The 13,738-nt window shown below is 41.0% G+C and overlaps 1 protein-coding gene across 3 annotated transcripts in view; it reads left to right on the top strand.

The window, feature by feature from the left end:
- Window positions 1-13,738, top strand: part of Tnr (tenascin R) — a 391,833-nt gene that overhangs the window by 366,147 nt on the left and 11,948 nt on the right. For all 3 annotated transcript variants that reach the window (XM_028760011.1, XM_028760020.1, XM_028760025.1), the window contains one exon: window positions 12,679-12,830. In XM_028760011.1, coding sequence (XP_028615844.1) covers window positions 12,679-12,830 — 152 coding nt within the window. The remainder of the gene's footprint in view (window positions 1-12,678; window positions 12,831-13,738) is intronic.

Consider the following 13,738-nt stretch of genomic DNA (forward strand, 5'->3'; position numbering starts at 1 on the left):
GAGAGGGGGAGAGGAGAGGGGGAGAGAGGGAGAGAGAAGGGGAGAGAGGGGGAGAGGAGAGGGGGAGAGAGGGAGAGAGAAGGGGAGAGAGGGGGAGAGAGGGGGAGAGGAGGGAGAGAGAAGGGGAGAGAGGGGGTGAGAGGGGGAGAGAGGGGGAGAGAGGGGGAGAGGAGGGAAGAGAGGAGAGGGGAGGAGAAGGGAAGAGAGGGGGAGAGGAGAGGGGGAGAGAGGGGGAGAGGAGGGGGGAGACAGGAGGAGGGAGGGAGAGGGAGGGGGAGAGAGGGGGAGAGGAGAGGGGGAGAGAGGAGGAGGGAGGGAGAGGGAGGGGGAGAGAGGGGGAGAGAGGGGGAGGGAGGGGAAGGGAGGGGGAGAGAGGGGAAGAGGGGAGGGGGAGAGGAAGAGGGAGAGAGGGAGAGAGGGAGAGGGGAGGGAAAGGGAGGAGAGGGAAGCTAAGTGAGGAGCCCACCATCTATGCAATGAATATAGCCAACCAACTGAGCTATCCACTCCCTGTAGTGTTTAGGATACCAGCAATGAACTCACCACTATCCCCCTGATTTGAAACAAAAGAGTATCCATGGTTGGGAACTATTGTGATTTTAATGGAAAGCTGAAATTTAAGTCACTGATGCATCCCAAACCCTGCTGGCTTTGTTTTGGAGATTTAGCAGAACCCACTGAGACAGCTAGATACTGAGTGCTGAGTAAAAATTTCTTGGGCAAGAAATAATGCATGCCAATATCCCAGGTACAAAGGCGGGTACATACAGACATGTTAGATGAAATCTCAGCTTCAGAGTACAGAAGTAGATGTCGCTTGATATAAAACAAAACAATAACAACAACAACGAAAACTAAAAACGAAAACTAAAGAAGAGTATTGATACCCTATATAGGGATGTTACAAAGAGGTGCATCTTGCAGAATTTGAAAGCAAAATCCCTTCAGGTTCTGTCTGCCACTGCAGTACAAATCTTTCTGGGTATATCACACTGGGCTGCAGTGTCTACTTCCTGCCCCAGTCCCTGCCCCTCTACCCTTTTCTGCCTCTGCCAAGAGGAAAGTTAACAAAAGAATAGAATACAAGGGTGTTTGCTCACAAATGGTGCGGTTAGGGGTGTTACAGAAAAGGAAAAGCAGCCAAAGTGAAAAGCAGAATCTCTTCACCTGATCCAAGATTGAAAGGCTGCCTGTCTGGACCCCATGGTCATGAGTTAATCCTGCTGAGGAAGTCTGGGGTACACTAAGTTCCATGACAGTACACCAAGGCTGAAGGCATTAGAGGCTTTCCTTTTGGATGCTAGTATCCTTTCCAACTTAATTGACAGTATTTGCATTTTCCACTTAACAGCATCTTATTCCGAGGCTGTGCTGAGCCTGTGAGAGTTTTTGGTGTCTTTTCTGATGGACAACAGAGTTTAAAGGTTGGCTTCAAAGTGGGCTCCATGACTGACAAACACTCATCCTGTCCTGGGATTACCAAGATAAAGGACTCACTCAGGCAGATGCCTATATAATGGTCTGGGAAAGAATTGAGATGCAAATAATTAATAATAATTTTTATTTATTGAAAATAGATATTTTTCTCACACAGTATATCCTGATTATGGTTTTCCTTTCCTCTGTTCCTCCCAGTTCCTCACCATCATCGTTATAGAAAAGAGCTAGCTGGCTGGAAACCTCCTCTGATCAAGATGCCTTTTCTTATGTTCATACCACATGATATGAGCCCATTCCAATCTTTCCATCATGTTAATAGCTTCCTGTCCTCTTGTCTCTGGTGTTTGCTCAAGACTCCGGGGGGAATTATATACAAGTGGTATGGGAGAGAAAAAAATATAGATACATTATTTATAATTTGCTGTCTCCTGAAATTTCATCCAAGGTCTACTTGTCTTTTAGAGACATGAATTTAAATGAGGAAACAAATATTCCCTGCAGAGCCACGGGGACTTGGTGAAATGATCTTCGGAGAGGCAGGTTTCATTGTCTCTTTTAATACTATAAAAGGCAAACAAGACTCACACTGAAGCTCATCCTCAGAGGCAGTAAACACTATAAAAGGGTTGTCTTGACCTTGAGGTTAAGTGAAGAGGTAGCTAGAGATGAGTAATGAGATGAGGTTGTGATTTTGTTTATTTTTGTTTTTGTATTTTTATTCTTTTTTATTGCATTTACCCCCTACTATCTTCCTTCTAGGTCAGGCTGTTCCATGAAGCTCTCCAAGAAAATTTTGGATCTCCTCTGACATGAAACTTAGGGGTTTTTTTAGGTTGTAAAAATGAATGAAAATTGGCAAATTCTAGACTCCAAAGCAGTGGGTAGCTGACTTTTAAAAAAGTTGTGGATACCACAATTTCTGTTGAAAAGGGAAGCCTGGTAATCTGTACATCCGGGCATCACTGGGCCTCCATCCAAGCAGCAGCTGGGGGGGATTTCCCACTGCTCTGCCACTTACAAACAGTTTGATGTTTTATTTCCCTGAGAAACAAAAGAACAAAAGATGCCTGGCAGGGAAGGGGGAGGGGAAGAGTGTACATGCACACACACACACACACACAGAAGGAGACAGGTAGACAGACAGACAGACAGACAGATGGACAGACAGTCCCAGACACATACCAAGGAAAGTCTGCCTTTGCCTTTCTCTGAGGCCTGGCTATGGAGAAGGAGGTAGGATACTAATCATACCATATGAATATCCCATCCCAAGCAAATAAACATCTAAATCTCAGATCAAAGGTTTGGATTAATCAAACTGCCCTCCTTTATTGTGTGTTCTTAATATCAGCTCCCAAGCTCCCTCTCCATACTCTCTCAGTTATTTCCTTTTGCCCCAAATCCTTTTCTGTTTTTGCATATAACCTCTCCAATATGTCAAACTGGAAGCCTCTTGTCCCTGCCTTTGAAAAACATATTCTTATAGAACTGTTTTGATTATCCATGATCTAAATGTGTCTAATGTGTTCTGGATTATATAACTCATTATGCATTTTTTTCTGTTTGGGCACTTTTACATTCATCTGTCTTTCACTTCCAATTACTGTGAAATGTTACTTGACATGTGCCCATCTGTCACCTTTGTCTCTCCACTCTCTCAAAGACAGGGATCGGATTGTCTGCAGCCTTTCACAACCCCGTATAGTGCTGCATTATGTGCCTTCAGTGTATTAATCTGTGGACCAGTGAGGCATGCAAAGGTTCTATACCCAAAGAGGAATTGCTAGGTACGGGGTATGTGCTTGTATAGTTTAAGTACTTACAGGCTGGACACACAGGAATGCTCTTGTTTTCTGGGAGCACACACCTTTGCTAACGACTTGACACAGTCCAGCCTGGTCCAGCCTTGAAATTTTTGGCAGTCTGACAAGTATATTCGATGATCGATCGATGTCTCGCTACTTTTGATGGTTCATGTTAAGTATCAGTAAGTTTGAATTTAAATATCTCTCCTCGTTTGTCAGACATTTGATTCTTCTTTTGCTGTAAGTTACCTGTGTCATTTGCTTATTTTCTCATCAGGGTTTCTGATAGTATTTCCCAGCATTTCTTGAACCTCAAACATCCTTAGTATGGAGGCTTTTCTTACCAATAGATCCAAAGATTTTTTTTTGATATTCTTCTGTTCATGTTCAACTTTGTGATTTATTATCATGCTTTGTCCATTTCATACGTGACATTCAGCTGGGATGCCATTTCATTTTTCTTTATATAGTGAACCAGCTTTACCAGCATCTTCCACTAAGTAAGCCATCTGTTCATTGACTTGTATGCTTTCCTGTATATTGTTCACACATGCACATAATCTGTCTCTGAACTCTTAATTATCATTTTATACCATACTCTATTCACCTGGGTTTTTTAAAATCAATACCTAAAAATTTCGTGTTTGTATCTAGAGTCAATCTTAACACACTTACACATGGTAAGACAAGCTTCCTTGACTCCCATCCTCAAGGTTCACTTGGCTATTTGATGGCATTTAATTTTCCATAGGTGTCACTTCATCTGAATTACCCCATTTAGGTATGAAGTCCTCCAAATGAAATTTACATCAGATTTGCAATGTACTTGTAAGTTCATTTGAGAAGAACTGACAGCCTTACGATAGAAAGTTATCCCTTCTAAAATGCATAAACTGGATCTTCATTTATCTAAATAATCTTTATGTTCCTCACAATGTTAAATTTTCCCCACAGCATTCCTGTGCTCTTGGTTGACTTCTGGAAGCTTTATTATTTTTATTGCTTTGTGACTTGTATCTAATTAAAAAAATATTTTCTAGTTGATTATTGCTGATGCAGAAAAATACTATTGATTTTATATATTGATCCGGTATCCAGCAATCCTGCTGACTTTCTTCCTAATTGTAATTATCTATTGTTTCTATTAATATTTTCGGTAAATATGGAGCTGCGGAGGTAGAGGCAGTAAAAGTACTGCTTGCTGTGCACTTATGAGGACCCAAGTTCCAATCCTGAGCACCCGCACCGTTGGTAGGGGGTAGGGGCTATATCTCATCACTAGGGGGACAGAGCAGGAAGATCTCAGGGCTTTGCCCAGCCAGTCAGTCTAGCTGAATAGAAGAGTTCTGGGTTCAGTTCAAGAGCCTGTCACAAAAGACACTGACTTCTGGTGTCTACATACCCAAGTATTAGCATAAATACACATGCTCAAGTATTTTCTGTGTTTTGTATCATTTATGAATAATGATTTCATTTCTGTACTTCACATTAACTGGAATCTCCAAAGCTATCGGTGATGGTGAGGCTAGCTAACCTTGACTTGTTCATTCTCTTGAAGAGAGCACAATTAAAATTATAATTCTCACTAACTCCTATCCACAGCATCTCTTTAACACTGCAATTGTTTTCTAAAATAAAGAAAATACATTACTGGCTGAGCCATATATAAACAAGAATAGCGCTTGCTTAGATCTGTGGTGTGAAACACTCATTAAGTCATAGAATTTTCTTCTATTTTGAGTTAGGAGGTTTTGCAATGAATTTTATCAAATGGTAGTTTAGTAAGCCATGGTTTTTATACTTTATGCTTACTGATGCCATGACTCATACTGGTAGCTTTTAAAAATACATGTCTTTACTATCACTACTTACTATTTTACTATTACTTTAAAATTTTCCCCCACATATGAGTTTTTAGTACATTCAAGTTTAGTTAACTCTATTTACACAGTCTACATCTATGATCATAAAGAAAATTGGCCCATCCATTTTTTTTTATTTCTTCGTATTTCACCAACTTCATGAAAAATAAATACATTAACCAGCTTTCAGTTTTACTACTGTTTTTGATTTAATTTTTTCTAAGACAGGACCTCACTATGTAGCCTGACTATCCTGGAAGTTATTATTTAGTCCTGGCTGTGAGCCTCAAACTCACAGAAGTCTACCTGCCTCTGCCTCCCAAATGCTGGGACTAGAGGCATGTGCTACCACATCTGGCTCCTATTGTCTTTCTATGTGCATTATTGCCTTTAAAAAGTCTAATGTCAGAGTTTGTCATGCAGGCAACTGAATTTTTCTATCTGGAGTCTTCTAGAACTTGGTGGGGGGATCAAGGATCTGTGCTTATGTGCATGCTGGTACATATGCACATATATGAATGTTGAGGCCAGAAGTCAACATGGGATATCTTCTTTGATTACTCTTCTATCTTACTGTTTGAGACAGAGTCTCTCACTGAAGAGCTCTCCAGTTTGTCTAGAAAGCCTGGCCAGTGAACTCTGGGGACCAGCCTGGCTCTGCCTCTGCAGTGCGGAGTTCACAGACATAGGAAAACATGGTTGCTAGGTCCCCTTGCTTGTGTGGGCATGTTGCCCACTGAGCCATCTCCACAGTCCCATCTTTTTATTTCTTTTTGATAGCCTTACAGTTTATTCTTAGAGTTCATTTATCTTTTTCTCTCCAGTTTGACGTTCAATGATGCTTTTAAGTCTGCCTCATTTTATCTGGACTTCCTATACATTTGTCTTTATTATTCACTTAAGTGTTTCCTCCTATTTGTAATATTTTTCTTTTCAGGACTTCTATTAACTAGATGGTAGAATGTGTGCATTGTTCTCCAAGACTCTTCATTTTCTCTCTCTTTACTCTTCCCTCTTAGCTTCTAAAAGATGGTCTCAGTCAGATACTCCAATTCATTATTCGTATTTTATCTAAGTCTAAAACCTTTATTTATTTTAACTATTGCATTGTTACCTTAAACCCTATTATCCAGGTTTAATATTTCTGCTGGGTTTTAGCTTCTTATTTTTTCTCATGGTGTTGATATTTTTTCTTACCTCTGTAAGATGCTATTCTAATAAACTGTAGTAGATAGTCAATGACATATCAACTGTGCTCTTTGTTTCAGAGTAGCTTTGTTCTGTGGGGCACGGATACTCCATCCTTTAAGCCCATTCTTAGGGCCCATTCTTAGCCATCTTAGGGTTGCCAGACCCTTCTTCTGGTAGTATATGTGGTCAAGAGATACAGACAAAAGAGGCCAGTCAATGAGTTTTCTGTACCAACATAGAGAAGGAAGAATGGATTTTAAAACTCTCATCCATCCTGTGCTATCCCTTTTAATACTGTTTTCTCTAGCTGTTTATTTCAATATGAATAACTCTGGTGTCACTGACCAAATTGAGAAATTTATTTCATTTTACCTCTTCTGTCTCTTGAAAGATATTTTATAAAACTCTTGAGAGTTCTTCATCAAATTCTCAATCTGTTCTCACTAGCAAAGACACCTGAGCCTGGAGAATCTTTTTAATGTGAGATTTTTAACTACAAAATGAACTTTGAAAAAAATAGTTATTATACTCTACATATTATATTATTTCCATTTGGGAGACATGTAGGAAATGGTAGTATTCAAGAAATGGTCCTCTTCATTTAAGTCACTGAACTTATATAGAGAGTAGTTGTACTACTGAACAGGACAGAGATACATGGCCACCATTCTGGAAAGTAAGGAGTCTTGTTGAACAGTGCTACTATTTACTGTAGATTATAAGACATTGGTTCTCAATCTATGGGTTGTAACCCCTTTGAGGTCACATATCAGATATTTACATTACAATTCCTAACAGTAGCACAGTCAAAGTAGGAAGTAGCAACAAAAATAAATTTTATAGTTAGGGGTCACCACAACATGAAGAACTGTATTAAAGGGTCAAAAGCATTAGGAAGGTTGAGAAACATCACTATAAGATGATCTTATAAATGCTACAGAAAGATCTTACGTGTCACTAGTCATAGGATTTGATTTGGCCCATTTTAAATGTTGTCATTGCACATGTCTTCAAATAATCTAATTTTGTGTCTTCTGTTATTATCATAGGGGATGGATGCTACCACTCATGTGACATTAAATATCTAATAAATATTAATGGGGCACCTGCTTCGTGTCAGGCTCCATTCTAAATGCTAAGGATAGTGGTGAGAAACAATTCAGATGCCTATCCCTGTGATTTTTAATAATAAACGGAGATTTCTTGTGCTGGCTTACATGATATAATTGGGATAGTTCAACAATGGCCGTCTCTCACTGGAGAGGTTGAGACTGTACAAATTTTTTACTCAAGGAGTGGAGGTATCAGAAAAACATACTCTCATCTCCAAAAGGAAATTTTGTTCAAGTAATGCTATGTCTGCAACGATAGAGCAGGGCATCTACTGGCTTCAGAAGAAGGTCCCTCTTCTTCCACAGCATGATTCAGTCAGTGGGATCACATCCAACACAGTGCTCATTTTATCTGTTAGCTACATCTTCAGTTTTCCAAATGATCTGTGCTTCTCCACATGCCTGCAATACCATCCTCTATCAGTATATGGTTGATCTCTGTCAGCTCGTAAAGTAAGAAAGCTTGCTGTGCAGCACTTGTTAAATTCTACTCCATTCCAAAACCCCACCTCTCAGCCTCTCTTCAGCAGCCCCCGGGTTCACTGCACATCCAGTTTGAACCTCCCATGTTGGTCTCGAAGCACAGAGAAATTGAGGTCACATTTGTTTGTTTTTCCCACAAGACCATGAGCCAACTGAAAGATGTCTTTTCTCCAGACATTTTTCTATATGCCTTTTAAGTGAATAACAAGACAACAAGCTGGTAAATTTGAAGATTTTCTGAGAAAACTGAAGTGATGGGTTAAGCTCATATGGGCTGACTGACAGACAGCTAGGCTCTGTCCACAGCCTTGGGCTGCACCCCAAAATCTTATCAGTTACTTTACAAATATGAGTCATTAATTTTAACACAGTTAAAATTAATTCTGTAGAGAAAAAACATACTTTATTCTGCATGTACTGAGAAACCTGCTGTGGTTATTCTCTGAGGAGCATGCCGATATCACAGCTTCAGTTCGGATACTGAGTCCATCAGAGTGGACAGCGGGCAGAGGCTCTCTAGAGCTAGTTATTATGATGAGTCCATCAGCGTGGACAGCAAGAAGAGGCTCTCTAGAGCTATTAAAACTGACCATCTTAAAGACTGTACCCAAGGACACAAAACAAGAGAGGGCTGGGAAGTGACAGAGAAGCCTCTCCTACTCCCCACTGGCATCAAGCCATCTGATTGCCCTGTGTGTCTTCGTGAAGATAGCTACTCACCACCCAGCAGGCAGCCTTTGATGCCCAATACAAACCAATTTCTGAGCAATTCTTCCAGTGAATGCCCTGGGCCTGTAGATCTCACAATTACATCTAGAAATACTTAACCATGAGATGCTTCACTGTACCGATCACTTGGTTTTGTGCTTTAAAAAAAAAAAAAAAAAGCTACTCTATCCTCCCAGGCTCCAGTCACTGCACCAGAAGGAAGGAAGGAGAACCTCCTAGGTACAGGCTTGGTCTAAAAACTTAATAGAATGATCAAGAGTAAAGGTAAATATCTAATTAGATTAAATGGCATGGCATCCAGAGAGCTGAGGATGCCTGTGATCGGCCCTGATAATCTTCTAAAACATATGAATTCCAGATCGACTGGAATATGAGAGTGTTTTTATGATTGTTAGCTGAGCCAAAGTCTAATACCGCCAAAGCAGTAGGGTGAAATGGCAAAGGCAGAACACAAGGCTTAACTCAAAGCCAAATATCCCCTCTCCTCTCCATCCCACCCAAACTGAAAGTTGGAGTGTTCAGGACGGTCTTCTCAGAAACGAAGAAACGAGAAAGGGAAGACAGGAAGGTATATGTATGTGTGTTTAAGGAGGAGAGGAGAAAAATTAATTCTGTTATCTGCTCAGTCGTATGGATCTAAGCAGGGCAAACTGGCTGAGAGGCCTGGAGGCTCCATCTCATTTACCATTTCCAACTCTTGGCTTCTGAGAAGAGAAAAAGGTAAACTACAAACAGCTCTACCGGAATGAAGCTCTTTAGTCAGATTCTGACTCCTGAGCCTGTCTCCACATTGTGATGTGGTAGAACTGGGATGGAGCACAGGAATGTGAATGATAATGAAGTCTGTAACATGAGAACTCCCAGCAAGCCTTTGCTTTCTCTCATCAGATTAAAGGGACTAGTGTGTTAATCGAAGACTCCTGAGTCTGAGACAAACTTGGGATACTTTCAAGGCTGGACCAGGGTGGAGAGAAGCTTCATGTCGAATCTTCTCCAAGTTCCCAGGGAATGAAAAATCCCAGGTTACTGCTTCTGGTAGTCTGTAAAAGCAAAGTGCTTCTTGATTGCCTTTCCACTAATGCCATAGACTAAATTACGGTAAATTGAATCTATTAACAACCAGATGGCCTTGCAATTTGTCAAGGGTAAGGCAAGTGCACCCAGCAACCATGCATCAACCTCCCACACACTTGGATAGTGCCTCCACCTGCCAGCTAACTATAGGAGCTCAGAAAGCGGGGCATATGGTCTTCCCTCTCCCAAGCATCATCTGAGACCTTTATCCATCCATCTTTGACACTCCTTAGACACTTATCCCTTCAGTTGATTTTATTCTTATCTTCTAGCTTTAAAGATAAGTGAATGCCTCTTTTATGACAGCATCTTAGATACTCAAAATTCCTCTTCTCCAGAACAAGTCATCTCAATATATTACATGTGCTTACATTAGGTCTAACTTTAGAAAACTAAGAATGGATCTGAACCCTTTTCAAGTGTCTGTAATATACATTTTAATTATTATCAATGAAGGAGAAGAAGCTTATGCAAAATTGCTTACTTCTCTATTCTCAAGGTGGGTTTAGTTTTATATGTGTATTTGAGTGAGGTGAGTTTTGAGGAAAGTTTTTATGTGGGGATAATCCATGGAGTACTGAGAAATGCAAAGGTTTATCTCCCTAAGAAACTGGGCTGGCTAAACGAAGACCTCTTCCTTTGGGAGAAATAGTGTGTACGGCAGCAGTGACCTGGAGGTCAAGCACATTATATGCTGATGTAAAAGGAAGACCACAGATAGTGAGAGAGAGGGAAAGGCAAGCAGGCACATTGGTTGCTTCAGGGATCAGGATCAAGAATAGCCTAGATGACCATAAATAAGACTGGTGTTTCCAAAGCAACACAGAGAGGGGACAGAAGTCACTCACGGCTGTCTCCTGAAATGAATGTAAACTTCAGGGATAGGTGAGATATGAGCTTTCAGGAGGTCTAGGATATGTTGGAGGTAAAATTCAATAGCTTTTATAAAGCTACTACAAAAGTCACTTTTGATGGGAAAACAATTTGAACATAGAGCTTTCTGGCCCAACTTTAAAACTTGGAGTATTATATGTTTCTGTTAAATACAAAAATCAGTCACTTGTTGGATAAATAAAGACCTTTAAGAAACGAGATCATAGATTATATTCCTTTTGAAGGATTGTTTTTTGAAGATTTATTTCACATTTTTATTTGTGTATGTGTTTATGTCTATGTGTGTATACCACATGTATGCAGGTGCCCACAAAGACCAGAAGAGGGTGTCAGATCCCCTGGAGCTGGAATTAGAGGTGGTTGTGAGTCATCTGATGTGGGTGCTGGAAATCAAACTTGGGTCCTCTGAAAGAGCAGCAAATGCTCTTAAGCAGAGAGTCATCTCTCCATCCCTGGTTGTGTTTATTATTTTAATAGAATTTACAGTACACTTGACTGGCCTCTAAAAACCTCTAATAAGCCACTCACAGAATCTTTCCGAGCAGTTTCCTTGTCTGTTAAAATAAGACTCAGATCTATACTGACCTGCCTTCCCCTAACATTTCTCAAAAGAATGAAATAGAAACAAAAAAATACACCTTGTAAAGTATAAGTTTTATAGAAGCATATTACCAGTCCTGGATGTGACTGTGCTAGAAGTGTATTGTTCCCCCAAACTATTTTGGTAGACTTGTGGCAGCAATCTGGCATATAGTATTAAGAGTTAATCCATCTCTGAGTCAGGTGGCAGAGTAGGGGATGTGACATAGGAGTGGGGGCTTATATGGAGACTACAAAACTTCAGTAGCTTCTTCCTAGAACAGAATGCTTTACAGACAACCTGTGATGGGGACTCTCAGGAAAGTTCATGTGTCATCTTTTTTGTGTGACATGCTATGTCTAAATGGTTCACTGCCCAGCCTTTCCAAGGGCCTGGGTGTCACATCCGTAGTGTATGAGTAATACTACCAGTAAACACGGAAGTAGATAACACCTACCTCAGTTCCACACAGAAACACAGTACTGTATCATACTGTACCATATTCTTCATTGACCCAGAAACCCACATTTACAGAGCACTCCAGCCACCATGCCTCACATGGTAGATAGCCTGTGCCTTTAATTTCCCTTCTCAGCAAAGTCCCTGCAGTAGACTGCTCTCAGTCTGCCTGATAAGCACAAAACTTATCTCAGAGCGAAGTGCTTCAGGATTTAAGCTTCTTTTACAGCTAATTAGGTATTGTTTTACAGATTGGTCTGTTCCTTCTGAAAGATGAGCTGCAATTTACTTCCCCTGCCCTGTCCTTGAATTAAAACTGAACTGTAAAACATGGCCATTTGATTGTTTAGTACAATCAAGAGCTTGCTTTGCACAGGGACTAGATATCGCATTGGTAAGGCTGAGCTTGTGTGGGCATTCCTTCATGGCTGCCATGTGGATGGCAAAGGCTTTGTTCAGATGCCTTCTTACCTTTGAAAGGTCCCTACAGTGCTTTACTGGCCCATCTCTTAAACAATCACCAAGGGTAATAACTCGTTCTCATACCGCAAGGGAGAAATCCTTATTACCTCCATTTTACTGCTGAGAAAGCAGGTGATCAAAACCTTTAGCTTATAGTCAAGAGACTTGGTAAGCAGAGAATCCAGACCTTTGGTCCTCAGAGTCCATAAATCCAACATGAGTTCAGATTTCACACCCATGCACTGTCTGAATTCACTTAGAACTTCTTACAACCCAGGATGAAGTACCAACCACAGGACTCTTTAAAATCCCCTCTGATGCAAGGGTTCTTGTGCATAATGGGAAAAAAAGAACCATTTCTAAAAATTGCTTTGGGGCTGATGAGTCAGCCAGCAGGTATGAGGTATTTGCTGCCCAAGCTTAGAAATCTAACCTCCATCCCCACAACCCAATGGTGGAAAAAAACAACTGGCTCCCTCAAGTTGTTCTCTGACTCCAAATGTATGCTATGGTTTGAATGCAGGTATACAATACACACATGTGCATAATAAGTAAATATAAAATGTTCAATTGATTTTCTTCTGTAGGGGGCCGGGTGTTCTCTCATCCTCAAGACTGTGCCCAGCATTTGATGAATGGCGACACTCTGAGTGGAGTTTACACCATCTTCCTCAATGGAGAGCTAAGCCACAAGTTGCAAGTATTCTGTGACATGACCACAGATGGGGGCGGCTGGATTGTAAGTACATGCTTCAGTCTTCTAGTCTACCTGGCTGGGTACCTGTGGATTACATTCTCCAAGATGTTCTCAAATCTATCCCTTTCATTTTGATCTTAGTCTTTTCACTGCCTTCCAAGGCCCTCTCATTTAGTAGCTCATTCACAAGCAGAGAAAGGAATGGCCATTTCATTCTGTTGCTAGGATAAACACTGTGACCAAAAGGGACATAGAGGAGAGAAGTGTTTATTGGTTTACACTTCACAGTACATTACTGAGGGATATCAGGGCTAGAACTCAGAAACTAAAGCTGTAAGCACGAAAGGATGGTACAGGCTCACTCACTGGCTTATGCTCAGCTACTTTTCTTATATAGACCAGGCCCACCTCCCTTGGGATGGTGCTATACTCAGTGAACTGAGCCTTCTCACTTCAATAAAGACAATTCTTCATAGACATGGCCACAGGCCAATCTATTGGAGGAAATTCTTCAATTGAGGTCTCCTCTTCCAAGGTGACTCTGTTGGGTCAAAGTAACAATAAAAACTAACAGGGACTCATCTGAAAGATGTAGCAGCCTAGCCTAAAGAAGGGCTGTAAGATGAAACTGCCTTGCCTTGAGCTCCTTCTGCAAACAGAATGTATGCAAGGTGTGCTGCAGAAAGGAAGGAGTGAGACACATGGATCCTGCTTACCAGGGGCTGTAGCTAAAATGAAGAGCCGAGGAGGAGGCTACTCTACAGAAGTACTTTAGCTTCCCACAGTGAAGCAGTTAGTTGCCTTATCTTGAAGAGTAACACACAATAGATTAGATATGGAGTAGAGTGTAAACAGCACTCTGGTTACAAGAGCTACCTGTATCTTCATCCTGTCCTAGACCCCTAGTTCTCCCCTAGAGCTGTCCTAGCCTTCAGGAAGTAACAGTGGTT

This window comes from Grammomys surdaster, unplaced genomic scaffold (genome assembly GCF_004785775.1).
Source record: "Grammomys surdaster isolate TR1022 unplaced genomic scaffold, NIH_TR_1.0 130, whole genome shotgun sequence".
Classification (NCBI taxonomy): Eukaryota; Metazoa; Chordata; class Mammalia; order Rodentia; family Muridae; genus Grammomys; species Grammomys surdaster.